This window comes from Frieseomelitta varia, unplaced genomic scaffold (assembly GCF_011392965.1).
Source record: "Frieseomelitta varia isolate USP_RPSP 00005682 unplaced genomic scaffold, Fvar_1.2 scaffold_674, whole genome shotgun sequence".
Taxonomy (NCBI): Eukaryota; Metazoa; Arthropoda; class Insecta; order Hymenoptera; family Apidae; genus Frieseomelitta; species Frieseomelitta varia.
In genome coordinates, this window is record NW_025110450.1 from 2,364 (window position 1) to 30,092 (window position 27,729).

A 27,729-nucleotide genomic window follows, 5' to 3' on the forward strand; every position below is an offset into this window, starting at 1 on the left:
TATATCCAATATTTAAAATATAGTATTTACAAACTATATCCAATATGTAAAATATAGTATTTACAAATTATATCCAATATTTAAAATACAGTATTTATAAACTACATCCAATATTTAAAATATAGTATTTACAAACTATATCCAATATTTAAAATATATTATTTACAAACTGTATCCAATATTTAAAATATAGTATTTATGAACTATATCCAATATTTAAAATATAGTATTTACAAACTATATCCAATATTTAAAATACAGTATTTATAAACTACATCCAATATTTAAAATATAATATTTACAAACTATATCCAATATTTAAAATATAGTACTTATGAAATATATCCAATATTTAAAATATAGTATTTACAAACTATATCCAATATGTAAAATATAGTATTTACAAATTATATCCAATATTTAAAATATAGTACTTATGAAATATATCCAATATTTAAAATACAGTATTTATAAAATATATCCAATATCTAAAATATAGTATTTATAAAACATATTCAAGTTTAAAGTAAATTCCAGTATTTAGTTATAGTGAAGATTTAGGTCTTACTTCGGTGATGAATGTGCAAAGTATGTCAAATTATGTGTAAAACCATGTTGTAGACAGAGCTTACAATTAGCAGAGAGGGACCGAAGTTGATACGAATCTTTCGAGTAACTTGTACTCTAACTAGATAATAATAAAAAAAAAAAATTATTGCAAAATGATTCACTTTAACTATCCAAGACGAAGATACGTTCAAGTTCGATTCAGTTATTTTCACGTTACTTTGAGAATAACAAATGTATAAATCCATTTCTTGTCAACTGCGAAGCGAAATGTCTAATGAAACTACAGATTAATCGCTATCGCAGGTCGTATTTTTAGAGCGTATTCGAAAGATAGAGAAATGGAAATAACAAGGTACGTGTGCCTACGTAATTATTTATGCTCTTATCGGCCAGAAATTATGAACAATTGAAAGATGTTGTTTCTAATTTGATGTTAGAACGTTTGCTCGTCATTGATGAGTCTCCCACGATTCTTCGATGCCAGATTCAAGATAATCATGACGAATTCTCTCGAACCATTCGAATCATTCGTGTTTTTCGTCGTGTCGTTGCGAAATCACGTGATCTGAGTCCGCAACATTTTCCAATTACGACGATTAAGCCAAGTCGCTTCCAATTTTCCAATTACAACGGCGTGATGCGACATGTGTGCCTTCATCGGAGGCCGTACCGATCGATAAAATAGCTGAAAGTTTTCCTAGAAACGTAAGTAACAATTAACACGATCTCTCTCTTTGACTCTCTCTCTCTCTCTCTCTCTCTCTCTCTCTCTCTCTCTTTCTCTGGTATATAGGTTGCGTCGAAAAGGTCGGGTCTAGATCAGTAACGAAACGGGTTGCTATCTGCGCGAAGCAAGCCAACGTGACTCACGAATGCATGTTATAGCGATGAATGCACGACACACATCGTAAGTTATGTGTTTCACGCGATCCAGTTAACTGCGGAAGTTTACTTTTAAAAATTATTCGCGGGTTGCGTAATTAACTTCTTGCGCGTGCGAATGCACGTGCCACGCACGTCGAGAATTTTTTGTTCCAAAATTGTAACATTTCCTCAGTTTTTAAGTATATATTTAAGTGAAATAAAATAGGCAAAACAAATAATAAATTTATTACTTCTTAGTAATTTCTATTTACAGTGATATCATACAGACGAGTTCGTAAAGAAAGCGGCTAATTGTTGTATACGGTTCGGTCGCTCGTTATGGTCCGCAATCAGTTGCTAGCGCGAGTGGTTAACCTCTTGCGCTGGAATGACGTGCCACGCACGTCGAGAATGTTTTGTTCCAAAATTGTAACATTTCCTCAGTTTTTAAGTATATATTTAAATGAAACAAAATAAGCAAAACAGATAATAAATTTATTACTTCTCAGTAATTACTATCTACAGTAATATCATACAGACGAGTTCGAAAAGAAAGCGACGAATTATTTTCTACAGTTCGGTCGCTCGTTATGGTCCGCAATCAGTTGCCAGCGCAAGTGGTTAAAATCGAGCAATGACGAATATACAGCGAAGAGCAGGGCAAATGCAATAAATTTTACGAGAAAAGTAAAGCAAAACGGAAGGAAGAACTACATTTTATTGTATAAAAAATTATTGGTAAAAAGTTAAAAATTGTCAAAAAAAATAATAAAATTCAAAAAACAAAAAAAATTAAAGAAAGAAAAAAAAGATAATTTTAGGAAATTCGAATTGATTTCAGGACGTGCACCAGTAGTATCGTGATTCCTTTTTTTTTTTTCTCTGACAATTTTTAAATTTTCAATAGCAATAACCTTCTCAACGATGAATTGTTAATCTTTTTTAACATAAAAATGTAACTCTTCCTCGTTTTGCTTCACTTTTTTTCGTAAAATTTATTATAGAAGCATCACGCATCCCGTGAGAGATTTCTAAAACTAAATTCCGCAGTTAACCGGTCTAATCTCTGCTTACAGATCGAGCAACATGCTGTTTCTCGAATTTTATCATCATATTTCAATCATTCGTATTTCTTAGTGGTAGTTGTACAGGTACAGCGTGTTAAAAGAAATGGGTCGCAAATTCTTAGAAAGCAAACTTTACAACTCAATTGACTCGATCGTTCGATCAATTACCTTGATTCTACTTCTGGAAGATATTTCACTTCACATCGCCGGAGTGACTTTTGACGAAAGATTGAAACGAGCGCAAATGATGCAATTGGGAGGAGTGTTTCCCGCATGCATCGTTCGCTAGTGGCTTGAATTGTCCGAGAGATAAAATTTTTCCAAGAACTACACAGTCCGAGAAAGTTTCCAGCGTCACTTACCGTATACATTACATTCGTAAAATTACGCGTAATTGGCTCGCAATTGTAATAAATTCTCTTGTATTGTACACGAGACGAAAGAGGAAATCTCGAATCAATCCCAATCTATATATAACGTCGTCTGTAAATTAAGAAAATTTCATTTCATTTTTTTTTTTTTCTTTTTTTTAACACGATGAAACAACGTACAACGTCTGTACGAAAGTAGAAAAAAAAAAAGAAAAACAATAACCACATAGCTTCGAGATAAATTGCTATTAATTACGTAATGACGACAGACGACATAGTTCATAGTTCACTTTCTGGCACGAGCCTGTGTCTCGTTCATTCCCAAATACAAGGCAAACGCGAAATACCGGAATGCGACCGTGAAATTTTAATTAACAACGACGTGTCCGATCCTATTTTAAGTGGTTTCGTTTCTGCCGTGCTGTTTAAAGAGCGCTGCTCCCCGAGCGTGTAGCAGAGGGGAGCAGCAAGGTGGGCCGGATTTTCTGTCCTCCGGAAGACGGTGAAGTAATTGGTATTGCTGCCTGTATTAACTGGTTACTCGGCGAAGTCAAGGATCAGTTGACGTTCGATCATCGAGCGGATCGGATCGTGGCACTCCCTCTTTCTCCTTGTGTGTCACGTGTATCTACTGTGTAGCTTCCAGTTTTCTTTGTTAATAACTGTGTGTGTAATCGCCACCTGTTCTCTGCTTGCCTGTGTACCTTGAGAAACATCGGCTCTGACTCTCTGAGTGGCATTGACTCTTCAACAGCAGACAGAGAGAAAGAGAGAGAGAGAGAGAGAGAGAGAGAGAGAGAGAGAGAGAGGAATAAAGTGGAGCAGTAAAATTGATAAATAATTACGACGGCAGTTAAGGTGAATTATCTTTCGAACTCGCGAGTGATACGGTAAATTCAGTTGAAGTGTCCAAGGTGATTCCTTGTATTATCGGATTAATTAAAAAAAAAAAAAAAATGAGTATAACGTGACGCGAGATATATACATATATACATATATATGTGAAGTGATATACTTCGCTCTCTGAAACTTTTAGATTTCGAAATAAATCTCAATCGCTGGGTAAAAGAACATCTTTCTTAATAATGAAGAATTTATTTCGCGCAGTTGTTTCAAGCTACGTTTTTTAATAGTATTAGTATCAGCATCGACATTAGTGTTATCTTTAATATTATTAGTATCATATTTTTATACTTATAATAAATATAATTAATATTATATTACTAGTAATACTAATATTATTAGTATCATATTGTTATATTTATATAGTGTAGTATTATTCAAATGAATATCGTTGGAACATTAGTATTATTAAAGATAATACTAATATCACTAATATTAGTAATATTAGTATCATCTTTAAATAATAGTATGATTAGTGTTTTATTATTATATTTATAATAAATGTAATTAATATTACATTACTAATAATATTAACATTATTAATAATATCATATTACTAATAATATTAGCATTATATTATTAGATTTATATAGTGTAGTATTATTCAAATGAATATCGTTGGGACATTAGTATTATTATAGATAATACTGATATCACTAATACTAGTAATATTAGTATCATCTTTATATATTAGTATGATTAGTATTATATTATTATATTTATAATAAATATAATTAATATTATATTACTAGTAATATTAATATTATTAGTATCATATTATTATATTTATGTAGTGTAGTTATTATTCAAATGAATATCGTTGGAACATTAGTATTATTATTCAAATGAATATCGTTGGAACATTATATACCTTTAAATAATAGTATGATTAGTATTTTATTATTATATTTATAATAAATATAATTAATATCACATTACTAATAATATTAACATTATTAATAATATCACATTACTAATAATATTAACATTATTAATAATATCACATTACTAATAATATTATTATAGATTTATGTAGTATAGTAATATCAGTATTATTTTTAACATATAGTATTATACAGTATAGTATCATTACTAATATCATTACTAATAGCAACATATAATTTATATTATTACTAATATTAGTAATTATCTTTGATAACACTAATGTTCCAACGATATTCATTTGAGTTGAAATTTCATTTCACCAAATATTCAGTCCCTACGCTTCATCTTCGACGAGCTTTTACAGATTTCAATTTCTCTCCCCCTTCCTGGCATTTCAGTGTCGGTGGCACGTTTCTCATTCGCGTCCGAGTTTCGACCCGAACAGATCCTGAGAGACACGAAACGAATCGGTGAAAACGACGATCGACGATGTGACGTCGTTGAAATCGGTCCGAGATAGAACGTCGTAATGGAACGTGTGATTTAACATCGCCGAACATTTCCACCCGAAATGGTCGTCAAGTGTCGTGGCACGCCATGGTCCCCTAAATTTGAATTGAATAGAACGTTTGATCGTTTTGAAGAAGACACCGTTTAACTCGAGGGTAAATAGCGGCGTTCATGATTTTATGGACAGTACCGCTTCTTGGATTAACGCATTCAGCACGTCGTTGATATTCAACGTATCCGCGCGTGCAATTATTGTGAAATTGCCCACGAATGGGATAATAATTGTGCGTCGGCTGTACTACCGGTTAAAAATAAACCGGATGGTTACTTTGATCGTTACGATTCGAAATAAATTATGATTGCTCGTCGATTATCCGTGTTCAGGTCATATTCGTTATAGACGCGCTATTTAAAATCTGAAACTCGTCACGAGGATTTATCAAGTGGAGAAGTTTGATCAAAATGTTCGAAATTATAATTATAGTTAGTTCAAATTAATTGTAATTGTAATATAATATTATAATGTAATTATAAAATTGAAATTAATTACAATTACAATAATATTGTAATATTAATAATATTAATATTTAAAAAAATTATTAATAATAAAATTATAAAATTAAAATTAATTACAATTATAATAATATTGTAATATTATTAATATTAAAAAAAATTAATAATATTAAAATTATAAAATTAAAATTAATTACAATTATAATAATATTGTAATATTATTAATATTATTAATATTAAAAAAAATTATTAATAATAGTAATATTAAAATTATAAAATTAAAATTAATTACAATTATAATATTGTAATATTATTAATATTATTAATATTGTAATATTATTAATATTGTAATAATATTGTAATATTATTATTATTGTAATTTTATAATATATTATAAAATTAAAATTAATTACAATTATAATATAATATTGTAACATTACAATATTATTATGAAATTAAAATTAATCATAATTGTAATATAATATTGTAGCATTACAATATAATTGTAAAATTAAAATTAATCATAATTACAAATTAATAATTAATTAATTGAAATAACTATAATTATAATATAGACTTGTAGTTGACATTTCAATTCTTCACTATATTTCACGAAATAGATTGTGAAACTCTGTTCGTCAATTATTTTGTCCACGTTCATGAATTATTCAGGCCGCCACAATTATACAGTGATTTTACATTTCTTTATCATGAACGCGCTGTTTAAAATTTAAAAGTTGAAATTGAAATTTTAAATTCACGTGCAAACGGGCAACTTTGATTAGATGGTTTGTTGTATTGTTGTTGCGTTCCCTAGATCAGCAGACTCCTATGTTTGTCAACGCAGTTTAAATAAAAAGAAAAGAAAACGAAGGCTTTTTCTGGGAAATGTTGCCCGAATATTTCATCATCATAATTATCTTTGTCGTCCTCGTAAATGCATGATAAAATTTTGCAGTTGCTGTCGAACATTTTTGTCTGTAAAGAATCAGTAATATCTCCCAAAGTCTGTGATAAAAGTTTTTCTTATACATCTATACATGTGAAACATCTTTTTATTTATTGTACAGGGTGTACAAAAATTCCGAAAACAAACAAGTAGGCAAGTCTCAATAAATATTCCAAGAGTTCTAAAACTTTGGTATCAAAGTTACAAGACGTTTCCTGTTATAAGTCTCTGTAACAGATTAACAAGACTCTGTTCCGTATTTATCTGCAGCCTATCCATAATCGTAATAATAACATCATGTAAATAATGTCACGGCACCGTTTAGCAATCTGTCTATAGGGACATTCAAAAAAGTATACTTTGCTCCAATAAATATTGACACCACGATATTTGAATCGTGCTAACCGGTTTGAATCCCCTTTCTTTCAACGATTCACAATGAAGACGCGTGTCGAACTGTTGAAAATTCGAGGACAGTGTCGAACGTATCGTTGTGGAGATAACGTCTTACTGAAAAAAAACATTTCGCAACTACGACACTGATAGCTCTTAGGCCAATAACAGTGTTTGGTAAATTTCTGAAGTTCGTCTTCAATTTTTTTTTTTTCTTTTTTTTTGTACACTCTGTATAATAGAAAGCACTTCGAATATTTATGAATGGCACAACTTTGCAAAATTATTATCACTCGAGGGGAAAATCGTCGAACGTGTAGTAAATTATTATATATCGAAAACAGACAGTTCCGCGATAATTGATCTAGGCAAAGATAATTTTCTTTTTTTTTTTTTTTTTCTTTATCAGTCTAGAGTAATTCTGCGTTTTCGGATTATTTTACTTTCTTCCGTGATCTTTCGTATCAACGTACTCATGCCTCGATCATTTCCAACTGTTTCTGAGAAAGTACACGAAATCCGCGAGTACAAGAGAAATCCGAAAGGTTCAGAAACAAGATGAAAGCCAAAAATAATAAAGATAGCACTGGACACTTTATCTTTGAGAAAATTAAGTAAACATAAACATATTTAAATTGTTTCTCGCTAAATCAAAAAAAATATATATATATATATATTTTTCTTACATTTTTGAATTATTTCCACTTCGATCTAATTAATTCACTCTCATACAACATACATACATCAAATTTCGAAGCTCGGCTGTCTCCAAAATGATATCTCTAACGAAACTTCGTTATTCTCGATTTCCATCTTGTTAGGATCTCCCTCGCTCTTCGATTGTATCGCGAATTTTAATTACACGCCGACGATGTGTACTTTATACTTCTCACACAAATCGCTTGGAATGATAAATCGTCGTTTCATTCTTACGGGGAATAATAATAACACAAGACCCTTCGTGTCCACGTTTTAACAATAGAACTTCGCAGTAATCATCTCTCAGAATCTACGGGTTTTATCAATTTGTATTAAAGAAAGGGAGCAACTGTCGCGGGCGATAAAATATCCTCGACGACAGTGTTCTTTCGCGTAAGTAACAAACCGCGTCACCGGATTAGAAAGCGAGAACTTACGAAACAAAATGTTAATAAACGACACGTTTCGATCTCCTCTACTCTGAACTTCACAAGCTTCACACGTATGCTCATTTTTTTTTTTCTTTCCTTTTTTTTTTTCTTTTTACCGATTCCCATTCTATCGACTAACAGGTACGCATTCGATCACGAGGTGCTGATGATTGTTTGAAAACTAGGGAAAAATGTGGCTGAAGGACGTGAATAACGACGCCTTGCCGGCTGCGAATTTCGTGAACTCGCGGCGCAGCGTTCAAAACGAGTAAGTTCCTCGTTTCTCTTGTGTTCTTTTTTTTTTTTTTTCCTCTGTCTTTTCCTCTTGTGTTGGAAATTTGTCCATCATCGAGGCCTATGAGCTATCTGCGCCATAGCTCGTAAGACCGTACATATCTTTCATGTAAGAGATAACAATATAAAAACTTCATGTGTGTGGCGATACACGAGTAAATGTCGAGTCGATCATTTAATACACATCGGTGTCGTCGGCTTTATATTCATTGTTGGCATAACTTGTGCTGAAATAATCGAAAATTCGGTGATTTACATTGAAAGTGAGATCATTTTCACGAAATTTTAATTGAAAGCTATATATATATAATCCAGGTGCATAGAAATTGTGAGTGTTTCTCACAATCTTTTGAATTTTTGAAAATTATAAAATAACTTACATATATATATATATATATATATATATATATATATATGTAACTTATATTAAATATATATATATATATAACTTACATTTACTTAGTTATTGTGTATATATATAATAAAATAACTTACCTTATATATATATATATATATATATATATATATATATATAAAATAAATTATAATAAATACCAAAATTATAAAATAAATAAATTGCACATCTGTTTGTTGTACTGCCACAGAATTATTTAATAAGTGTCGTCTAACTGGCTTGTACGATTATTGATAATAATTTATGTTACTGGAATAACGCAATAATAATTGTGTTAATGGATAAAACAGTGTTATTGGAACAGAAAGTGACTTTTTTATTTTCAACATGATGTTTACTGAAAAACAGATATTTAAACATGTTCGTTCTCGTGAGAGGATCGTGTAATGCACGATTAAATCGCCAATTGAATGAAACTGAATCAAAAACATCCACTGTGAAACAGTTTTAGCACGATTGTTTTATTGAGAGAGAAATAAAACGAATAAATATATTTACATCTCTGAAAGTATATCCAATAAATTATTCGAGATAAATTTTCAATTTATTTTGCACGTTTCTTCCTGAAAGATCGTCTAAAAGTAATTATCACCTGTCTATAAAAGTCTGTCTGTAATTATCACCTGGAAGTAGATATATTTCACTCTCGTCAATCAACATTATACATAATTCCGATTGATCTATAATATTGTCACGCATCTCCTATTATTAAAGAGATTCAGTGTAATCGAAATATTCTAATTCAGAGTGATTAATAATAATAAATCAGCGCATACTTTTGCATAATTCTCGTGAGAAACATGGAAGCAAACGTCGTTGTGTTGTTAAATTAATAAATCATCATTCGGTTTAATTAAACGCACAATCTTTGAAACTGTGAATCTAACAAATCGGAACGATCATCGACCGGATAACATCTGTCACTCATTTCAAAAGTGGGACTAATGGCTATAATAAATCCTTTCCTGCCTCTTATATTCAACACTGTGTCCCCCCCCCTCCCCTTCTTTTCTCCCGTTATGTTGTTGCAACATTTTTCTCTTATTCAACGAAATATTATGTCCTTAAGTATAACACACAGTATAATTTTTATTAATAATTAAGTTCACTATAAATTTATGTTTCATTTGTATAGTTTCACATTGTGTATAATTTTTTATATATTTCTGCATATTACGCAGGCTTACGTATACTTCTGTATATTATTTCTTTATCTACACAGGACAATATATTTACATTATAATTCCAATATATTTATATATTTCTGTATATTACGTATATTTCTGTATATTTTATATTATTTCTTTAATTACATTTTATCTATATTTACATTTTATATTATTTTTCAATATATTTACATTTTATATTATTTCTTTATAAGACAATATATTTACATTTTATATTATTTCATAATATATATATTTTATATTATTTCTTGACATAAGATAATATATTTACATTGTAATTCCAATGTAAAGTAAAAATATTTGCAATTCGGTAAATATGTGTGTTCGCCAAAGTTGCTTGAATAGAACAGACTATAGAGTTTGACGAGATATGCGAAATTGGCTGATATCGAGATGCGATCGATTTTCATTTAAAAAAAGAGGAATGCATAAAACACGTTCACGATATAACAATTGAAACGAATCGTTCGTAACCTCTAAGTGGATAGTTTTGTAAAGTCCATCTCGTTGAAAGGGTGAGAAATATTTCAATTGACACGAGCGTTTATTTATTTAGAAAGAAAAATGAACGATTCCGAAAATAAAGAAGATCCGGCGAGAAAGATCAGCGATTCCTATATAATGAGGCTGCCAGTGGCAATTCATCCAGATACCTTGTCTACGCCTTCACAAATATCCCTAACTCGAGGAATCGCTCTAAATAGGTTAGATTTAGGTTAATTAGGTTTTGATGTAATGACATCAATCTCAAAGAAATTCAATTTTCTAAGCAAATCGATCGAGAATCTTAGGAAAAAGAATTTTCGTTAACCATTAAGCTCTGGCGTGTAATTTTTATTTATATTGCATTGCATTCAATTTCAACAAAACCGACCTGACTACTATTGTATAAACTATGTATATTAATTTGAAAAATGTGCTCTTCACACTCGCTCATTGAATGAATGTTTTAAATGTGACCAGACGATTAGATGGACGAGTGATTAAGATTTGTTATCATTTACTTTTGTTGCAGGATATTTGTGAATCGTAGCCTTCATTTAGAAAATATCAAGTTCTATGGATTCGACATGGACTACACATTGGCAGGTGAGTATAAAAAATATACGTGTTACATGAAAAAAGGACCGTAGGAAAGTATTATTCAAATAACTGAAATGTTTCAGAATACAAGTCGCCACAGTACGAACAATTGGGCTTTACATTGCTGAAAGATCGTCTGGTGTCTCTGGGATATCCACAGGAAATTAAAGCATTCGAGTATGACCCTAGTTTCCCAGTGCGGGGATTATGGTTCGACACTCTTTACGGAAATCTTCTCAAAGTGGACGCCTATGGGAATATCTTGGTTTGCGTTCACGGTTTTGAATTTTTGAAACAGTAAGGGCCATTGTAACTTGCTCGAGAACTGTGGACATTTGTGCAGATTGAAATTTTTATAAATACGATATCAAAGAAATAGAAATTAAGTAGAGATTTGTTTTATCAACCATTTGCTAATAACAAGTCACTTTGTAAATAAAAGTGCAATGTACAATGCGTTGTTAATTAATAAGTACAGCAAACTTCTTAACATTTTTAAGTTATATATGTGTATAAAATTCCACAGTCTACTTGTTTCTTAATTAATATAGATGAACATAATGTTAATTATTCAACACACTTTTTTTACATTTCAGTTCACAAGTATACGAGCTTTATCCAAATAAATTTTTACAATTGGACGAGTCCAGGGTATACGTGCTCAATACGTTGTTCAATCTTCCTGAAACATATTTGTTAGCCTGTTTGATAGACTTTTTCACAAATTCGCCGCAATACTCGCGGGAGAAGACAGGAGTGAAAGAGGGAGAGCTTACGATGAGTTTCAAAAGCATATTCCAAGATGTGCGAAACGCCGTGGACTGGATACACCTTCACGGTGATTTGAAAACGAAGACCATAGAAAATTTGGACGAATACGTGAAGAAAGATAAGAGACTGCCAATGTTTCTTAACAGGATCAGAGAAAGCGGGGCAAGAGTGTTTCTTTTAACGAATAGCGATTACGTCTTTACCGATAAAATCATGACTTATCTGTTCGATTTTCCACACGGTGCAAAGGTATATGATTCTAATTCGTTATTGCCATAAAAATCTATCTTATAAGTTATATTAAGTGATAAAAATTACTTTAAAGCCTGACGAACCGCACAGAAATTGGAAAACGTATTTTGATACTATCGTAGTAGATGCTAGAAAACCGTTGTTTTTTGGCGAGGGTACGATTTTACGGCAAGTGGACACTAAAACCGGAGCTTTGAAACTTGGAACGCACAAGGGCCCGCTTCATACAGGTATGGTGATGCTTTCTTAAATACAAAATATTACATCTATTGTATTAAATCATATGAAACTGATTTATATGTATTAATTATGTTGTATCAATTTATATGTATGTTAGTAGTATAAATTAGAATTTCAATCTAATAAAAAATTGTAATTCTACTGTCTGTTTGTTTGTTTTCATGTAAAACAGGAGAGGTTTACTCAGGAGGCTCGTGTGATGTGTTCACCGAATTAATAGGTGCAAAGGGTAAAGACGTGTTATACGTTGGTGATCATATCTTTGGTGATATTTTAAAAAGTAAGAAGATCAGAGGGTGGAGAACATTTTTAATAGTGCCTGAACTAGTACAAGAACTTCATGTTTGGACCGATAAATGTCAATTGTTCGCCGAGTTACAAAATTTAGACGTTATGCTAGGAGAAATGTACAAGTAAGAGGGAATCGTTGTAACGAAAATTATGAACCATTTTCACGAATTTTAATTTCATTCGTTTCTCTACGTATATATAGAAATTTAGATAGCAGCACAAAAGAAAAGCCTGATATTTCTAAGCTGCGAACATCCATAAGAGACGTCACGCATAAAATGGATTTATCTTACGGAATGATGGGTTCATTGTTCCGTAGTGGGAGTAGGCAAACTTTCTTCAGTAGCCAAGTAGTGAGGTATGCTGATCTTTACGCAGCAACCTTTTTAAACCTCATTTATTATCCATTTTCGTACATGTTCCGAGCCCCGGCTATGTTGGTAAGTTAAATGAAGACTGTTTTTATTTTATTGTTCATAAAATTTTGAGATTTTAATTTGACTATATTTCTATTTTATGTTGTCAAGATGCCTCACGAGAGTACAGTTGCTCACGAACAAAGATTTGTTATGGAAACGCCAATGATCAGTCGATCTCGGACATTCAAGCTCGCAGAAGAAGAAGAAGAACAACAAAATAAACCTACTGTACGTATTGAAAAGTTTGCTTTTATTTTGATGTTATATATAAATACAAAATTCAAATTCTTCGTATTATCAATTATTAGAAAACTGTGTATATGGACTGTCCCAATAATCAAATACCGCATGCAAGGCCAGAAACTCCGCGTAATGTGACACACACTCACGATGAAGATTGCAGTGACGAAGATAGTGACTCTCAGAAACAAGCAAACCACGTAAGATCGTGCACAAGGAATTCTAATTGCAAATGAATTATTTTTACTGTTATTTCTTCTTTCGGTTTCTCACATTTTGTTTCTACATTCTCTTTTAACCATTCACTAAATTATTATTAAAGGATTGAATAGAATCCTACTACATAGATATCTAACTTAAGAGTCTTGATCAAATTTACTGAAATTAATTAATAGTATTTTTCATTCCTTTATTTTATATGAAGAAAATTATGATAATCGTGTTAAGTTTCAATTACATTCGTCGAATATATATTCCAAAATGAATATAATATATAATGTTCATATATATTATAGAAACTAAATTCTTTTTTTTTATTTTCATGATTTAAAAAGATACAAAATATAAGTTACAAAAATCAATGTAAATTAATTTACACATTTATATTTCTTTATTGATTTTATTGATTTAATTTAATATTTATTTAAATGTATGTAAAATAGTACAAGCTATATACAAAAAAAGTTCAGGTAGTCATATACAAGTTCATAAATTAGTATATATATGTTAAACTGAAAGCCAATCAAATAGGATATAGTTGTTCGTTTATTTATATCAATAACGAAATTTTTATAAGACAATAGAATTTAATATTTTATTGGCTAACAACACGATAATATCGTTTGATCGTGTATTATTTTTAACGTGAATGATTCTCGCACAAGAAATTGACATTCATAGTAATATTAAATAGATGCAATATGAAATAAATATATCTTAATATTGAATTTTTCTAGTTATGTACTACATGTTTTATAAGTTCAATCTTACATAATTATAATTATAAACTTGTTATGTATTGTATATAATAAGTGTTATGACTATTGAAGGTAGTGTAAGTTTGAGTATTAGGCTAGTCTTTTTACATGAAATTTTATTAATACGACATGAATGACATAGTAAAATTTAAAATAAAAAGTTAACTCGAATTGTTATTAATTTTTGTCTATATAGATGTGTAAGTTTATTACAATTATAAAAAATTTAGAAATAGAAAATTATAAATATTTTTTGCCAACGAAATGATTTGACTTGTAAATTTCAATTAATATTGTAATTTATAAAATAATTTCTACTATGTATAAAAATGAATAACGAAAATTATTATATAAAATATATTACTCTTTACTCAATGAAACAGAATATATGAAACAATAAATAAAATAAATAATAGAATAACAGAATATATGAAACAATAAATAAAAGATAATAGAAGAAACAAGAATTATGCTTCAAAATTATTTAAATCTTACAGTTAACTCAAATTTACTTTAATTGTCAATAATGTATATATCATAAAGGTTGTTGAAAATACTTGACTGCAATAAAAATAAATAGTTGTATTTATTTATTATACAATATACACACACATATATATACATACATTATTACCTGTGATGCTAGATTTTTTTCATAAAGAATTTATTGTAAATGTAAGTAAAAAATGGACAAGTTATTCCGAGTGTAAAAGTTAAAAAAATATATACTAAGCCTTGTTATCATGCAATATACTGGTAGAATATGAACATATACATCAATCAAAATAAAGATACAGCAACTGTAATTATTAATTTATTTAAACGTAACTAGTGTTGTATATGGAAATTGTTATATTTTTTTTTTAACAAACGATTTCTTTGACATTACTAATATTATTCTGGTAGAAAATTTAATTTTATTCCCTACATTAACAAATCTGCTAAATACTCTTCAAATTCCTCTTCTCTTGTTTTTTCCAAATTTTCAATTGGTTTTTCTTTCCAAATCTTAGATTCATCTGCCCTTGTTTCAACTAATTTCTCACTATTATTTGTACCTTCGTCCTCCTCAATTTTAATTTCAACTGTTGATGTACTAGGCATATCACGGGGTGTTTCACCATTTGTTCCTAATCTCTTTAATGTTTTGTGTCTCTTTGCTTCATGTTTTTGAGATCTATAATTCAACTTTGTAGAACATTCAGGGCATAGTCCTTAAAATGTACATCAATAATAAACCTATATAAATCCATTCATAATAACTTGGAATAAACTACAAAACAACTTACTTAATTTTACAAGAGCATTTTTCTTTTGGCCATGTTCTATGTAACCAAAATTTACTTCCCATGATTTAAGGTCTTCTTTCTCTTTACATTTTTTATTTCCACATTCAAACTGTCCTTTACCAACAATAACTTCTTTCTCTGTTCTCCATCTTAAGGCAACCTGTTCAATATTGTCTTTTAGCATTTAATTCTAAAATATTTCATCATATACTTCAGGGACAATGTCTGCGAATTGAACCTGTATAACCTTTACCTAAAGTTATTTCAACAATAATAAATTTTATAATTATATATAAATGAAATCATTTTACTCATACCATTTACAGTTACAAAAATTATTATTATTACTATTAATATAATTTAAATCTATAGAAATTATCAAAAAGTTTATATCATCAATATCAGGCATAGTCCTTGAAGAGTTAAAGTATATATCAATCCACCTTATTTTGCTTGTAATATGTTAAGTCAGCTATACAGTATTCTTTAAACAATTTGTCGTAATATTTCTTTGCCAACCGAGCACCCCATGTTTCTGGTTTGTCATTATCCTGATCCCACAGAAATCTATGGTTTTCTTTAATAACGTCATAGTCAGTCTTATCTCGGGACCTCGAAACACAGGCCGAAACGTCAAGAGCTGCTTGTTTTAGAGTTTACAGAGTTGCCACTCTTTCTTTATTATTTATTTTTATGTAGTTACATTTGTGTAATACATAAACTTTTTTTTTACCAAACTTTCACATTTTAAATAAATATGTCAAAATATTAACTTTGATTTAGTTACGAAACGCCAAATTATACAGTTACATTAAGTATACAATAAGGTTACGATATCAAGTTGTAATATATGAGAACCAATTAAAAAATTTAACATACGTGTCTCGTTTTAAAGATGACACCGAACCTCCGTATAACGTGAAATAATCATTTATTAGTTTTTTATGCCTGTCATAAGCCGACAAGTAGGCGTAAGCTGGAAACATGTTTCTTCCAGCAAAAATTGAATTTATTTCTAGTCTCGATGAGCAACGTTCACGTATCAGTTATAATACATACGAGATATTTAACTGATAATGCTTTTTAACGGAGTATACAAAATACACTTGTTTATTGAACAAATATTGTCTCACCAGAATCAAGTACACATGTAATTCACATTCTTTTTCTAGAGAAATGTTCCAAATGTTTCACGTATCACGACCTGCTTTTAAAAATGGCGTTACACCGAGAGCAGCGCCAACAAATGAGGAAATCTGAAGTTTTTGTACATTTATGAACAAAAATTTCCAGAAATTCAAACACTTATTTCATATTATTTCAATACAGTTTTAACTTATTTTACATTTCAATTTGTAATGTAATTAGTCATTGATTACAGTGATTAATCATGTTATGAATTTACACTGTTTTATGATCATATTTTATCAGCAGATTTATCACGCAATACCGAGCAATGTATCTCACTGTATATCAAGTATAATATTCTCTTATGTATAATATTGTATTTCTTACAAGATAGAATATCTTGTTTAAGAAGATAGAATATTTTTTAAAAAGGTGAAATATTAATATTTTAATCAATTATGTTTAAAATTATCACTAAAAATAATATACACAATTTTTCTCTAAAAAAGATAAGATCAGTTAGTAACTTTGTAAAAGTAGTTGAAGTTGGGCCTCGAGATGGATTACAAAATGAGAGAAATATTGTCCCAACTGAAGTCAAAGTTGAGTTCATTAACAAGCTGTCAGATAGTGGTTTAAAGAATATAGAAGTCACCAGTTTTGTATCTCCCAAATGGGTTCCACAAATGGCAGACAATGCACAGATATATCAAAAAATTAACAAGAAGCCAAATGTTTCTTATCCAGTATTGGTACCGAACATGAAAGGTTTGGAAGACGCAATGAAGGTCAATGTAAGAGAGATAGCTATCTTCTTAGCTGCGTCTGAGACCTTTTCGAGGAAGAACACCAACTGTTCCATTGATAACAGTATGAAGAAAGCTAGAACAGTTATTGAAGAAGCATTAAAACATGATATTAAGGTTAGAGGCTATATATCGTGTATCGTTGGTTGCCCTTACGAAGGCCAAATTCAGACAAAGGCTGTAACCAATTTAGCAGCATTCATGTTAGAATGTGGTTGCTATGAAATTTCTTTAGGAGATACCATTGGTGTAGGATCACCTAATAAAGTAAAGAATGTGTTACATGAATTGGAGCATGTATCAAATGACATGAATAAATTTGCAATTCATTGTCATGATACTTATGGACAGGCTCTAGTGAATATTTATGCTAGCCTTGAATGCGGAATAAAAACTTTCGATTCGTCTGTAGCTGGTCTAGGCGGTTGCCCATATGCAGCTGGAGCTTCTGGAAATGTCGCTACTGAAGATTTACTTTATCTTCTACATGGTCAAAATTTGGAAACTGGGATAGACCTTAATAAAATAGTAAAAATAGGAGAATTCATCAGCAGTCAACTTCAAAAGCAAAATCAATCCAAAGCGGCTACTGCAATTCTTGCAAAAAAATGTTAAGAAAAATTCTTTATAGTAATATCTTTGAAAAAAAAAATCAAGTTAACAAAAGATACGAATTCGTGAAAAGAAGCTTGGATAAGAATGAAAGGATTCTACTTGACACTTACTAAATTTTTAATAATTTTTTTTAAAACTTGTATACACAATCCATAGAAATATGGCGCAACGATCAAACACACTACGATGTGTTATTTTCGTAAGTAGCTATACATTCGTGGCATTAAGAACATACATATAAAGCTGATTTTATTAAAAAAAATACATTATAATACATGACAACAGAATGACACACAGTATTTGATTTACACTTGATATGGAACTTATGTTACGAAATGTTCGATAATTCTTGTAGTATAGCCTGTGTGTCTAATGTACTCAAATCTATAGACCCTCGAGTATCAATTACAACTCCAGTTACCTAGAAGATAAAATAAAAGCCGTAAAAAAAGAAATCTGAAATCATAATTTTATACATTTAAATCGATTATTACCATTTCTTCAAAGAATGCAACATGATTAGGCTTCTCAGAATATCTTTCATATTGATCTAAATTATCTTGCAACTTTAACGTAAGGCTGTCATAATTTTGTATTATAATAGCTAAAATTTGTTGTTCTGTTGGAGTGGATAAACTTTCACTCGCCAACCACGCAGCTATTTTTGGTGGAAAATGATTCACTATGTCTCTCATATTTACTAAACAATTTGTCAACTTTAATGCATGTTCTTTATACTCGTAAGATTCGCTTGTTGAATAACGGAGCGCTTGAACATACAAAATATTTTTGTCATCAACTAACATACAACTTAAACAATAAAAAAAATATTAAAGTACTTGTTTAATATATACCCATTGCATTCAAATTTGTGAAAATAAGCCTCATTCGTATTATTTCGTAAAATAATTCGTCGTAGCTACTAGGAGAGGATAGGAATGTGTCTCCGTACGTAATAAACAAGTTCAAGATATTCACAACCTAGAAGAATTAAATTTATTTTCGTAAATTTGTACTTTATACAAGAATTAGATGAATCATATCAAATTACCTGAATAGCTAATGGAAATATATTCATTTTCTTAATAAGGTGGCTTTCGTGAGTTGTTAGAAATTTAAGTAAATTTATTAGAGCAGTCCAAAGATCTCTCCACTGATATCCAAGTCTAACTCTACATCTTTTTTGGTAACAAAGCAATCTCTGTAGAACTCCGATACATTGATGATAAAGTTCCAACGGGAATTTTTTCATCATGTGCGACGTAACAAATTCAACAAGTAAATCTATAATATTTGACAGTTATTTAAACTATTCAAATTTTTCAAATTGGACACGTGATAATTATACCAAGTAAAGTAGCTGCTAATGGTTGTGCTGGTGCTGCTTTGTCCTGTATTTTTCTGTGATGCATTGGTACTCGATGGAGCTGTACCCTGAATGCCAAGTTTGCATCATGCATCAAACTGTTTGCATACTGATCCTCTGCGATACAACTTAATATGAGGAAGCACAACTTAACATTATTCATTATTGCCTCTGTTCTGATCACCTGCATAACTATTGAACTGAAATAATTAAAGTTTCTTCCAATAAAATCCAACACATTGATATCTACTCTTTTCTTTTTTTTTTTACAATTATTGTTTATGCTTGTTCTCACCAATACTGTAAGAATGTGGCCAACAAATTAAATGGCTGAGCCATCACATCAGACAATTGTGCCCCGGGAGCTACCGCATTTGGTCCCAATGTATTATTTGGAGAAGGTGGTGCACTTGTATCACTTTGTGTATATGCCAAAGTTGTTACAAAATTACGATTTAAATGTGTTGCTTCGTAAAGTGCCAGCAACAATGCATTATTCGCGCGAACTTGTTGCGTTTTCGCTTCTTCTTCACCAACGAACATACTCCCGACTATACTAGTTAAAGAAGATAACCACGATGCTTGTATTTCTATGCAACATGTTTTTATTATTATTATTATTTTTATAATAAATAATTTAAAAATATGATCACGAACATTTTATACCTGCTCTTTGCTGAACAAATTGTCTACAAAACTCCATCAATGAACTTGATATAACTTGTCCATAACCATTAAGAGCTAATTCGTCATCTAAAATCGATAACTTAACAATATATGGATTTGCTCTTTCGTGCTTCCTATAATTGACTAGAAGTGTTAAAAGCAACACTGCGTCATGTCCGTGACGATTTCTAGCTGTCGTGTCTCTTAGAAGCTGTATAAAGAAAAAAGAGAGACAAAAATAGAAAATATTGATGTTTAATTGGAATAGTATTTTTTACAATTATAATATTAAAGTAACACCTACTTGAACCAGAGATTCAAAAACACTATTAAGCATAACATATTCCAACAAAGTGTTCTGACTAACATTGTCCATGCCAGTTACAATAATTAACAATAATTTCAAGCACAAAGCTTTTAAACTATCTGGGTATTCACCTAGAATCATGGGAAATTTTAATAATTTATCTCTTTTGAAAGACTGCAGATTATTCAAATGTTAAATGTATATTTGAATCTTTGATTTCTTAACATAAATAAATTAGTAATTACCTATGTATCTATTAAAGTGCATATACCTGTTAAAAAATTATTACAGTGTTGCATTAACGTTGTCATTCTCTGTTCTGCAGAATCAAATCCTACTAAGATATCTATTAAATTAAATCCACAATCGCCTTGACTAGCTTTCTTATACATGGATTGAATAACAGCTGCTAAAGTTTGTAAAGCATATACAACTCTAAAAGGATGTTCATCAACTAATGTGTCTACGCAATGGCAGACCAAAGCATTTAAATTCTCTCTGCTTGCGTTTAACTGCTCTGCAGTCATATGTAAAATTTCGCTTTCAATATGTGGAACCTAGAAATATAAGAAATATCACATATTGTTAAAACAATTAAATACTGAATGTGAATTTAACCACAAGGTACATAGTATAATAATTCATTTGTTTTTTTCTTTGACAGAAAAAAATTCATGAGAAAATTTGTTGTCAGAGAGGAAGTACTAAAATTCTTCATTTTATTTGGTTAATTTAAAAATTTTTTTGCACTAAGAAAATGATATTTCAAATTTACGATCCTATTTAAAAACTTATGTTTGTTTATATACATAAATGTATTTCAGTACATCATGTTTAGTAAATTTGTTACAAAATTAATACAAGTAAGTGTTAAGAATGTTACAAATGTATATTTATAATTCAACAATGTTGTTTGCATTTATTTAACATATTTATTTAATTTATTTTATAGTCATTACCAACATGGGAAATAACTAAATATTATGGAAGAGTGTGTATATATCAATTAAAATGTTTAAAATATAGAGTTCAAACAAGTGAAGCATGGTTTAATTTCAAGTGCAAGTTTATGCCTGGTACTTTGCACAAAGAATTAGAATGTGAAGATTATACTGAACCTAAAGGTATGTATTAAAAATCAAAAGTATCTTTTTCATAAAATTATTGAATTACTAGCAATAAATGCAATTTCAGTTAACAATGAATCCAAACAACAGAAAGAACAATTAAAAGTGTTGTATGAGACAAAATTGCAAAGTAAAGTTCAATGCAATTCAGAGGATTATAAACGTGCACCAACCTCGTTTAATGACTTAAAGGATTACATTATTAATGAATTTGTAGCAAGTTCAAAGAACCAAGAAAAACAAGAGAATAAGAAACATCAAGAAAATAGCAAATGTTCTATACACGAGGATGTGACAAAGAAAGAAAAAAAAGTAGAATTTAATTGCAAATCTTTGCTACCGACGAATCCTTCTTTTTTCAATAAAAACAAAAACTTTAATTACAGATGAAACACAGTCAATGACTTTTATGATAGACAAGAAGAATTTTTGACTTGGAAACTCTGTGGTATTCCCTCAAAATTACAAAAAAAAAAGTGTCAGAAACTTTTTTCCTTTATTAATTGTATTTGTAATTAAATGTGATATTTAATAAAAATGATGATGAAAGTACTGACCATAGGTTTGATTAAGAACAGTTCGTTCCAAAAATTTGGATGAGCCAATGTTAAGTCTTCTCCTTTGAAGAAACTTTCATAAATAGGTACAAGTTTTCCTTTATGTTGGCGTTTAGAGCCAGAGCCACTCCGTTTTCTCATAGCCATTGCCATAATTGATTATTCAATCTTTATCATTTCCTTCACCTAGAAATTGTACATCAACTTCGACTAGCGATTATCATTATCAGAGTTTTCACAAGCTTGTAAATTTTAAATATTTGTTACATTATATGAATGTGAATATAACGCTTGTTGTTTTTATTTGAAATTCGATACAACTCGATATGTGTGTCTATAACCTCTACATCGAACTTTCAACGAATTTTAAACGGACGAATATTTCAATGCGTGTGACACGTTTACAGCAAGGAAATTTAAACAATATTACATTTAAAAATTATGGAAATATGTATCGATAAAAATGTTACAAAAAGAAATATTGCGTATTTACGTACTTACTAACAAAGCAGATAACTTCTGGATGTCGCATAAGTGATCTCTGTATTTGCTTGAAAAAAAAAGAAAAGAAAACAATACTAAAAGTATTTTTCTCAGCACTGTTGTCTCTGATTATCTAATTTTTGAAGAAATTTCATTAAAACAAAACTCCAAGTACTGAAAGGTGAAACAATTGTACAAAGAATTAGGAAAACATTCGTGCACAAGAATGACAGGGAGCCATCATGAAATGAAAACTTAATATATATGTATCACATACTTGTCACATACATACATATCACATACTTGTCACATACATACATATCACATACTTGATATCCATCAAAATTCTGGATTGAAATGATAAAATTATTATAAAACATAATGATTTGACTATATCTGCGCCATTGACACATCGTTACTTAATACATGAGTAAATTTAGTAAATTTTAACTAAATGATATTACGTATATTTCTTTTAATTTACAAGAAACCATTCTGATATTTGCATTCCACTGTTTCGACATATATAAAGTATAGAAATTTCAAGTTATGATTTTACATTCGAGGATCCTAAATCATCTGAGAAATAGGTTCTTATTATCTTGAATTTACTATATTTTATAATAATACAATAACATTTGTATATTAATTAAATATTAACATATCGTATGATCTCATATATAACATATATCATATATTAATTAAATTTGTTATATTATATTTTATAATATATTAATATTCGCATATTCATTCAATTGTTTCAGGCAAATAAATAATAAATAATAAGATTATTATCATGTGAAATAAAATGTATTATATAAATGTAATAAATTATTGATCATTTTTAGATCTTTATCACTGACCTCAACTGTTTTTATCCAGCACAATGTTGAACCATTTAGACAGTACTCTTTTTATAAAGAGCAGTATGTTAAACGAAACAGCAATTCTTATGCAAAATATACGGTATATATTGCAATTACCACATCCGTATTAGGCTTGTGTTATTACACATTTTATAAACAAGTCCATGCTTTGAATAAGAAACCTATTTCATGCGGAGAATTCAGAGCAGACTTAAAAACATACAACTTGAAAGAAGTGGGCAAACATTATAATAAAGAGAATGGTATTTGGGTAATGTTTAAGCAAGGAGTATATGACATAACAGATTTTATTGAAAAACACCCAGGTGGTTCTTCTAAAATAATGATGGCAGCTGGCAGTTCAATTGAACCATTTTGGTCAATTTTTGCTAATCATAATAGAGAAGAAATATACGAGCTCCTTGAATCAATGAGAATTGGAAACGTATCAGAGGATGATGTAATTTCTAATGTAATTAATGACGATCCATACTTGAAAGAACCGAAAAGGCATAAAATTCTAAAGATAAATGGGCAGAAACCCTTTTGCGCTGAACCACCACCTTCGTTATTAATTGAAAGTTTCATTACCCCAACGTAAATCTAAAAACAATTTTTTAGGAATGTTATTTGTTGAACAATCTATTTTGAAGATATTCTTTTATTCCAGGGAATTATTTTATGTAAGAAATCATCTTCCTGTTCCTGAGATAGACTTAAAGAGCTACAATTTAGAATTAGCTATAGAAGAAGTGACAAAGAAAAGCTTGAAATTTGAAGACATAAAGAAATACCCCAAGTACACGATAACAAGTACTGTAATGTGTGCAGGAAATAGAAGATCAGAAATGGCACAAGTAAGTGGATATACTTTCCTTTTTCTAAGTATATACTTTTCTTTTGTTTTTTAAAAAAAGTATTTTTGTATTTTCCATTATTTTTCCGTTATAACTTTTTAAATTTATTACTATTATATCATAAAATTTTATACTATTAATATTATTATAGGTAAAACACTTGAAAGGACTTAGCTGGAGTGTAGGTGCTGTTAGTAATGCTACATGGACTGGTGCAAGATTGTATGATATATTGAAAGATTTAGGAATTAATGAGGATAATTACAATCACGTACAGGTACTGATGCATAAATAAAAAAGATTTTTTAAACAATAAAAATTATGAAAAATATTTAGAAATGTGAATAATTTCATGGGTCAAGTTTGAAGGATATGATTTAGATCCTTCTGGTACTCCATATGGGGCAAGTGTACCTATTAGTAAAGCTATGGATCCTAGAGCAGATATTATTTTAGCTTATGAAATGAATGGGCAACCAATACCAAGAGATCATGGTTTCCCAATTAGAGTAATCGTACCAGGTGTCGCAGGCGCTAGGAATGTGAAATGGCTTGGTGAATAAAAAATATGTATTATAACTACACAATGAGATAATTTTGTAAATTTCGCTGTAATTTTTATAGCCAAAATAATTGTCTCCAAAGAAGAAAGCCCGTCACAATGGCAACAAGGTGATTACAAGTGTTTCTCTCCTAATACTGATTGGGATACTGTAGATTTTTCCAAGGCACCTGCCATACAAGAAATGCCTGTGATTTCTGCAATTTGCAAACCAGAACAATCCGAAATAATCAAAGTAATAGATGGAAAAATAAATGTGAAAGGTGAAACAAATTCTAAAATTTCATTTCCTATCTTTACAATGTAATTATACTTTAAAGTTTTTGCCTGCAATTTTGAAAAACATCTGGTCGACATGAAATTTTGAACGGATGAAAGGAAGGAGAAGAGGATCCCAAATAAAAATTTTAATTTCAGAGATATCTTTATTAGTTTCCGCTTAATAAAAAACTATATCAACTGTTTTCGCTGCAGTCAGGTGTCGAATTCAATAAATTGTCCTGAAAACTTTCTGTTAATATTTCGAAAACCGATAAAAATTCGAAATAAAAATTTTATGATTGGGATCTTTTTTTCGTTTCCCTTAAAATTTTATATCGAATTTTTAGAATAATATCCAAATTTTTTCACAGGATATGCTTGGTCGGGAGGAGGACGAAAAATCATCCGAGTTGACATAACAAATGATCGAGGTAAAACTTGGCACGTAGCTGATTTAATTGCTGAAGACAATAATGCTAAAGAGGGTCGATACTGGAGTTGGACGTTGTGGAGTATAGATCTTCCAGTTAAAAAAGGAAGTAAAGAAATAGAAATTTGGGCAAAAGCTGTAGACGCATCATATAATGTTCAACCAGAAAATGTTGAAAACATATGGAATTTACGAGGTTTCCTTTGTAACGCATATCACCGAGTTAAAGTTAAATTGGAATATTAAAATTTATAATAGGAATTGAATATAATATACTTTCTCATTCAATAAAAATTAATAACATCTTCTTACTAAAGAGTAGATGTTTTTAATGTACTTTTTACAGCAGTATAATGTACTATTTTACTTCTTTAAATCTAGGTATCTTCTTTACTGAAGTAACCAGATAAATTATCCAAAGGTATTTTACAATTTCTTGAATTACTTATATCATGAATTTCAATCAAAGGTGGAGATTGTAATATAGATTTACCAACTATAACAACATAAGGAAATCCAGTTATGCGGGCATGCATTAAACGATTTCCAATAGTTAAGTATGTTCTATCATCAAGTATAATGTCTATATTTAATTGAGTTAAAATATCAATTATGTCTTTTACGTAGTGTGATGAATTTTCTTCTTTGCTACCTGTCTGTAAATTAGAATAATTTTTATTAATTATTGTTTGTAAAAAATATTGCATAGTACATACCTTTGGTGCAATAATGCAGACAGTATACGGTGCTAAATTTTTTGGCCATCTTAATTCTGTTTTAGTAGATAACAATTCGACCATAACAGTAAAAATACGACTCAAACCAAGTCCAAAACAACCCATTACCAAGGGCGTTGGTTTATTGTTTAGTCTTACTGCTGCATCTAGAGGTTCTGTATATTTTGTATTTAATAAAAATGTATGTCCAATCTTAAATGAGAAATAATTGTTTATTAAAGATCAATTCAGATCGATTCAAAAATTAACTTTTTCCATTACCTCAGCACTGTTTTGCTCCTTGAGTGTATCTTTACAATCAGGACAATGTGATTCCTTGTGCATTGTCTTATTGATACTGTATTGACACGATGAGCACGTACAAACAACATCTTCACCAATATCACTTAGATAATGATATTCATGAGTGACAGAGCCTCCAATTGATCCTGGATTACCAATAGCTGCAAATAGAAATAATATTAACAGAGGAAATATTAGGCTACATCATTTATTTTATTACCTTTGACGTATGTTATTCCTATTTTCTTAAATATATTTTCATAAGCCTCGGACACTGATGCATAAGTTTCTTTTGCTTTTTCCTCATTTATGTCGAATGTGTATAAATCCTTCATAATAAATTCTCTGCTTCTCAAAAATCCCAGTCTTGGTTTTACCTCGTCTCTCCATTTGGTAGAAATTTGATATAATCTTAGGGGAAACATTCTTTGCGACAATGTTCCTACTGACGATATTATAGAACAGATTGCTTCTTCGTGCGTCTATAGAAATATTTAACACTAACGTTTAAAAATGTTCTTAACACATCTCATGTACTGATATTCTCCCCTTTGAATGATTGGAAACTCACAGGACTGAGTATGTATTGCCTATGAGATCTGTCTTGAACTTTAAACAATTCATTTACATTGTCATTAAACCTATCTGTTTTCTTCCATAAATGCGTGGGTGTTAGAGCTGGAAGCAACATCTTTTGTGCCTGAATCTTTTCCATTTCAACGTCAACAAGCGCCACTAATTTATTTATAACGCGTAAGCCTAAAGGTAGAAATGCGTACATGCCGCTGGTGACTTGTTTGATCAGCCCATATTTAACCAAGTTCTGCAATAGATTAATTATGTAGTATACATTATGATTACATGATATTGTAAATATTACAGGACTCGAATAGAGAAAGACGATAAAATGGTCAATGTACCTCGTAACTTTTCGAGGAGAGTTCTGTCTTTTTGGCGGTAGCGATCGTAGCTGTGGCCGGTTGAAATAAATGCGACAGCTTTTTAACACTTTGAACTGGCATGCTTGACATGGTGCGAAATAATTTCGTTTTTTTAAAAATCTCAC

At 30.0% G+C, this 27,729-nt stretch overlaps 7 protein-coding genes across 16 annotated transcripts; 4 read left to right on the forward strand and 3 right to left on the reverse strand.

Annotated features, from left to right (window-relative positions):
• Positions 1–1,174: 1,174 nt before the first annotated feature.
• On the forward strand, positions 1,175–14,142 carry LOC122535119 (cytosolic purine 5'-nucleotidase). 6 transcript variants are annotated; one of them, XM_043666351.1, is made up of 10 exons: positions 1,175–1,275; positions 8,341–8,423; positions 11,067–11,140; positions 11,218–11,431; positions 11,731–12,154; positions 12,231–12,387; positions 12,570–12,810; positions 12,891–13,128; positions 13,216–13,335; positions 13,416–14,142. In XM_043666351.1, exons 2-10 carry the CDS (start codon positions 8,347–8,349, stop codon positions 13,581–13,583), a joined length of 1,713 nt encoding a protein of 570 aa, XP_043522286.1. In that variant the 5' UTR covers positions 1,175–1,275; positions 8,341–8,346; the 3' UTR covers positions 13,584–14,142. The 6 variants fall into 6 exon arrangements, with proteins under 6 accessions (XP_043522286.1, XP_043522284.1, XP_043522285.1 ...); XM_043666347.1 differs by lacking the exon at positions 1,175–1,275 and adding an exon at positions 3,429–3,786 and having other exon boundaries at positions 8,297–8,423; XM_043666348.1 differs by lacking the exon at positions 1,175–1,275 and adding an exon at positions 3,429–3,762 and having other exon boundaries at positions 8,297–8,423.
• Positions 14,143–15,059: 917 nt separating this feature from the next.
• LOC122535124 (protein FRA10AC1 homolog) lies at positions 15,060–16,873 on the reverse strand. The gene is made up of 4 exons (XM_043666357.1): positions 16,493–16,873; positions 16,057–16,225; positions 15,614–15,773; positions 15,060–15,538 (listed from the first exon to the last, which is right to left on the reverse strand). Exons 1-4 carry the CDS (start codon positions 16,597–16,599, stop codon positions 15,249–15,251), a joined length of 726 nt encoding a protein of 241 aa, XP_043522292.1. The 5' UTR covers positions 16,600–16,873; the 3' UTR covers positions 15,060–15,248.
• Positions 16,874–17,156: 283 nt separating this feature from the next.
• LOC122535123 (hydroxymethylglutaryl-CoA lyase, mitochondrial) lies at positions 17,157–20,184 on the forward strand. Of its 2 annotated transcripts, XM_043666356.1 has the most exons (3): positions 17,157–17,173; positions 17,250–18,361; positions 19,801–20,184. In XM_043666356.1, the coding sequence occupies exon 2, from the start codon at positions 17,428–17,430 to the stop codon at positions 18,160–18,162; it is 735 nt and encodes a 244-aa protein (XP_043522291.1). In that variant the 5' UTR covers positions 17,157–17,173; positions 17,250–17,427; the 3' UTR covers positions 18,163–18,361; positions 19,801–20,184. The 2 variants fall into 2 exon arrangements, with proteins under 2 accessions (XP_043522291.1, XP_043522290.1); XM_043666355.1 differs by lacking the exon at positions 17,157–17,173 and having other exon boundaries at positions 17,180–18,361.
• LOC122535118 (armadillo-like helical domain-containing protein 3) lies at positions 18,262–22,939 on the reverse strand. Of its 3 annotated transcripts, none has more exons than XM_043666343.1 (11): positions 22,687–22,939; positions 22,186–22,371; positions 20,773–21,058; positions 20,499–20,632; positions 20,195–20,405; positions 19,824–20,118; positions 19,511–19,728; positions 19,214–19,446; positions 19,017–19,143; positions 18,657–18,931; positions 18,262–18,583 (listed from the first exon to the last, which is right to left on the reverse strand). In XM_043666343.1, exons 2-11 carry the CDS (start codon positions 22,336–22,338, stop codon positions 18,491–18,493), a joined length of 2,025 nt encoding a protein of 674 aa, XP_043522278.1. In that variant the 5' UTR covers positions 22,339–22,371; positions 22,687–22,939; the 3' UTR covers positions 18,262–18,490. The 3 variants fall into 3 exon arrangements, with proteins under 3 accessions (XP_043522278.1, XP_043522277.1, XP_043522280.1); XM_043666342.1 differs by having other exon boundaries at positions 22,683–22,939; XM_043666345.1 differs by lacking the exon at positions 22,687–22,939 and adding an exon at positions 22,453–22,604.
• Positions 21,460–22,145, forward strand: LOC122535125. 2 transcript variants are annotated; one of them, XM_043666359.1, is made up of 3 exons: positions 21,460–21,625; positions 21,696–21,940; positions 22,015–22,145. In XM_043666359.1, exons 1-3 carry the CDS (start codon positions 21,571–21,573, stop codon positions 22,030–22,032), a joined length of 318 nt encoding a protein of 105 aa, XP_043522294.1. In that variant the 5' UTR covers positions 21,460–21,570; the 3' UTR covers positions 22,033–22,145. The 2 variants fall into 2 exon arrangements, with proteins under 2 accessions (XP_043522294.1, XP_043522293.1); XM_043666358.1 differs by having other exon boundaries at positions 21,696–22,144.
• A 27-nt stretch (positions 22,940–22,966) lies between the features above and the next one.
• LOC122535120 (sulfite oxidase, mitochondrial) lies at positions 22,967–25,960 on the forward strand. Its single transcript, XM_043666352.1, has 7 exons — positions 22,967–23,258; positions 23,517–24,131; positions 24,205–24,391; positions 24,543–24,668; positions 24,754–24,946; positions 25,016–25,216; positions 25,586–25,960. Exons 1-7 carry the CDS (start codon positions 23,218–23,220, stop codon positions 25,888–25,890), a joined length of 1,668 nt encoding a protein of 555 aa, XP_043522287.1. The 5' UTR covers positions 22,967–23,217; the 3' UTR covers positions 25,891–25,960.
• LOC122535121 (probable proline--tRNA ligase, mitochondrial) lies at positions 25,950–27,715 on the reverse strand. Its single transcript, XM_043666353.1, has 6 exons — positions 27,584–27,715; positions 27,235–27,486; positions 26,884–27,145; positions 26,643–26,824; positions 26,361–26,573; positions 25,950–26,300 (listed from the first exon to the last, which is right to left on the reverse strand). The coding sequence occupies exons 1-6, from the start codon at positions 27,692–27,694 to the stop codon at positions 26,022–26,024; spliced, it is 1,299 nt and encodes a 432-aa protein (XP_043522288.1). The 5' UTR covers positions 27,695–27,715; the 3' UTR covers positions 25,950–26,021.
• Between the last annotated feature and the right edge of the window lie 14 nt (positions 27,716–27,729).

Coding starts and splice junctions, on each gene's coding strand:
- LOC122535119 (XM_043666346.1), top strand. CDS start 10,616: ATGAACGATTCCGAAAATAAAGAAGATCCGGCGAGAAAGATCAGCGAT. Junction 13,129..13,215: donor TCCGAGCCCCGGCTATGTTG/GTAAGTTAAATG, acceptor TATGTTGTCAAG/ATGCCTCACGAGAGTACAGT. Junction 13,336..13,415: donor AACAACAAAATAAACCTACT/GTACGTATTGAA, acceptor ATCAATTATTAG/AAAACTGTGTATATGGACTG.
- LOC122535124 (XM_043666357.1), bottom strand. CDS start 16,599: ATGTTTCCAGCTTACGCCTACTTGTCGGCTTATGACAGGCATAAAAAA. Junction 15,774..16,056: donor CATATTACAAGCAAAATAAG/GTGGATTGATAT, acceptor AATATTGAACAG/GTTGCCTTAAGATGGAGAAC. Junction 15,539..15,613: donor AAATGCTCTTGTAAAATTAA/GTAAGTTGTTTT, acceptor GTACATTTTAAG/GACTATGCCCTGAATGTTCT.
- LOC122535123 (XM_043666355.1), top strand. CDS start 17,200: ATGTTTAAAATTATCACTAAAAATAATATACACAATTTTTCTCTAAAA.
- LOC122535125 (XM_043666358.1), top strand. CDS start 21,571: ATGCCTGGTACTTTGCACAAAGAATTAGAATGTGAAGATTATACTGAA. Junction 21,626..21,695: donor AGATTATACTGAACCTAAAG/GTATGTATTAAA, acceptor ATGCAATTTCAG/TTAACAATGAATCCAAACAA.
- LOC122535118 (XM_043666343.1), bottom strand. CDS start 22,338: ATGGCAATGGCTATGAGAAAACGGAGTGGCTCTGGCTCTAAACGCCAA. Junction 19,729..19,823: donor GCCACATTCTTACAGTATTG/GTGAGAACAAGC, acceptor TAATTATTTCAG/TTCAATAGTTATGCAGGTGA. Junction 19,447..19,510: donor ATTAGCAGCTACTTTACTTG/GTATAATTATCA, acceptor CAAATATTATAG/ATTTACTTGTTGAATTTGTT.
- LOC122535120 (XM_043666352.1), top strand. CDS start 23,218: ATGATTTTACATTCGAGGATCCTAAATCATCTGAGAAATAG. Junction 24,132..24,204: donor GAAAGTTTCATTACCCCAAC/GTAAATCTAAAA, acceptor CTTTTATTCCAG/GGAATTATTTTATGTAAGAA. Junction 24,947..25,015: donor TAGGAATGTGAAATGGCTTG/GTGAATAAAAAA, acceptor TAATTTTTATAG/CCAAAATAATTGTCTCCAAA.
- LOC122535121 (XM_043666353.1), bottom strand. CDS start 27,694: ATGTCAAGCATGCCAGTTCAAAGTGTTAAAAAGCTGTCGCATTTATTT. Junction 27,487..27,583: donor TCTCCTCGAAAAGTTACGAG/GTACATTGACCA, acceptor AATCTATTGCAG/AACTTGGTTAAATATGGGCT. Junction 26,825..26,883: donor AGGAATAACATACGTCAAAG/GTAATAAAATAA, acceptor TTCTATTTGCAG/CTATTGGTAATCCAGGATCA.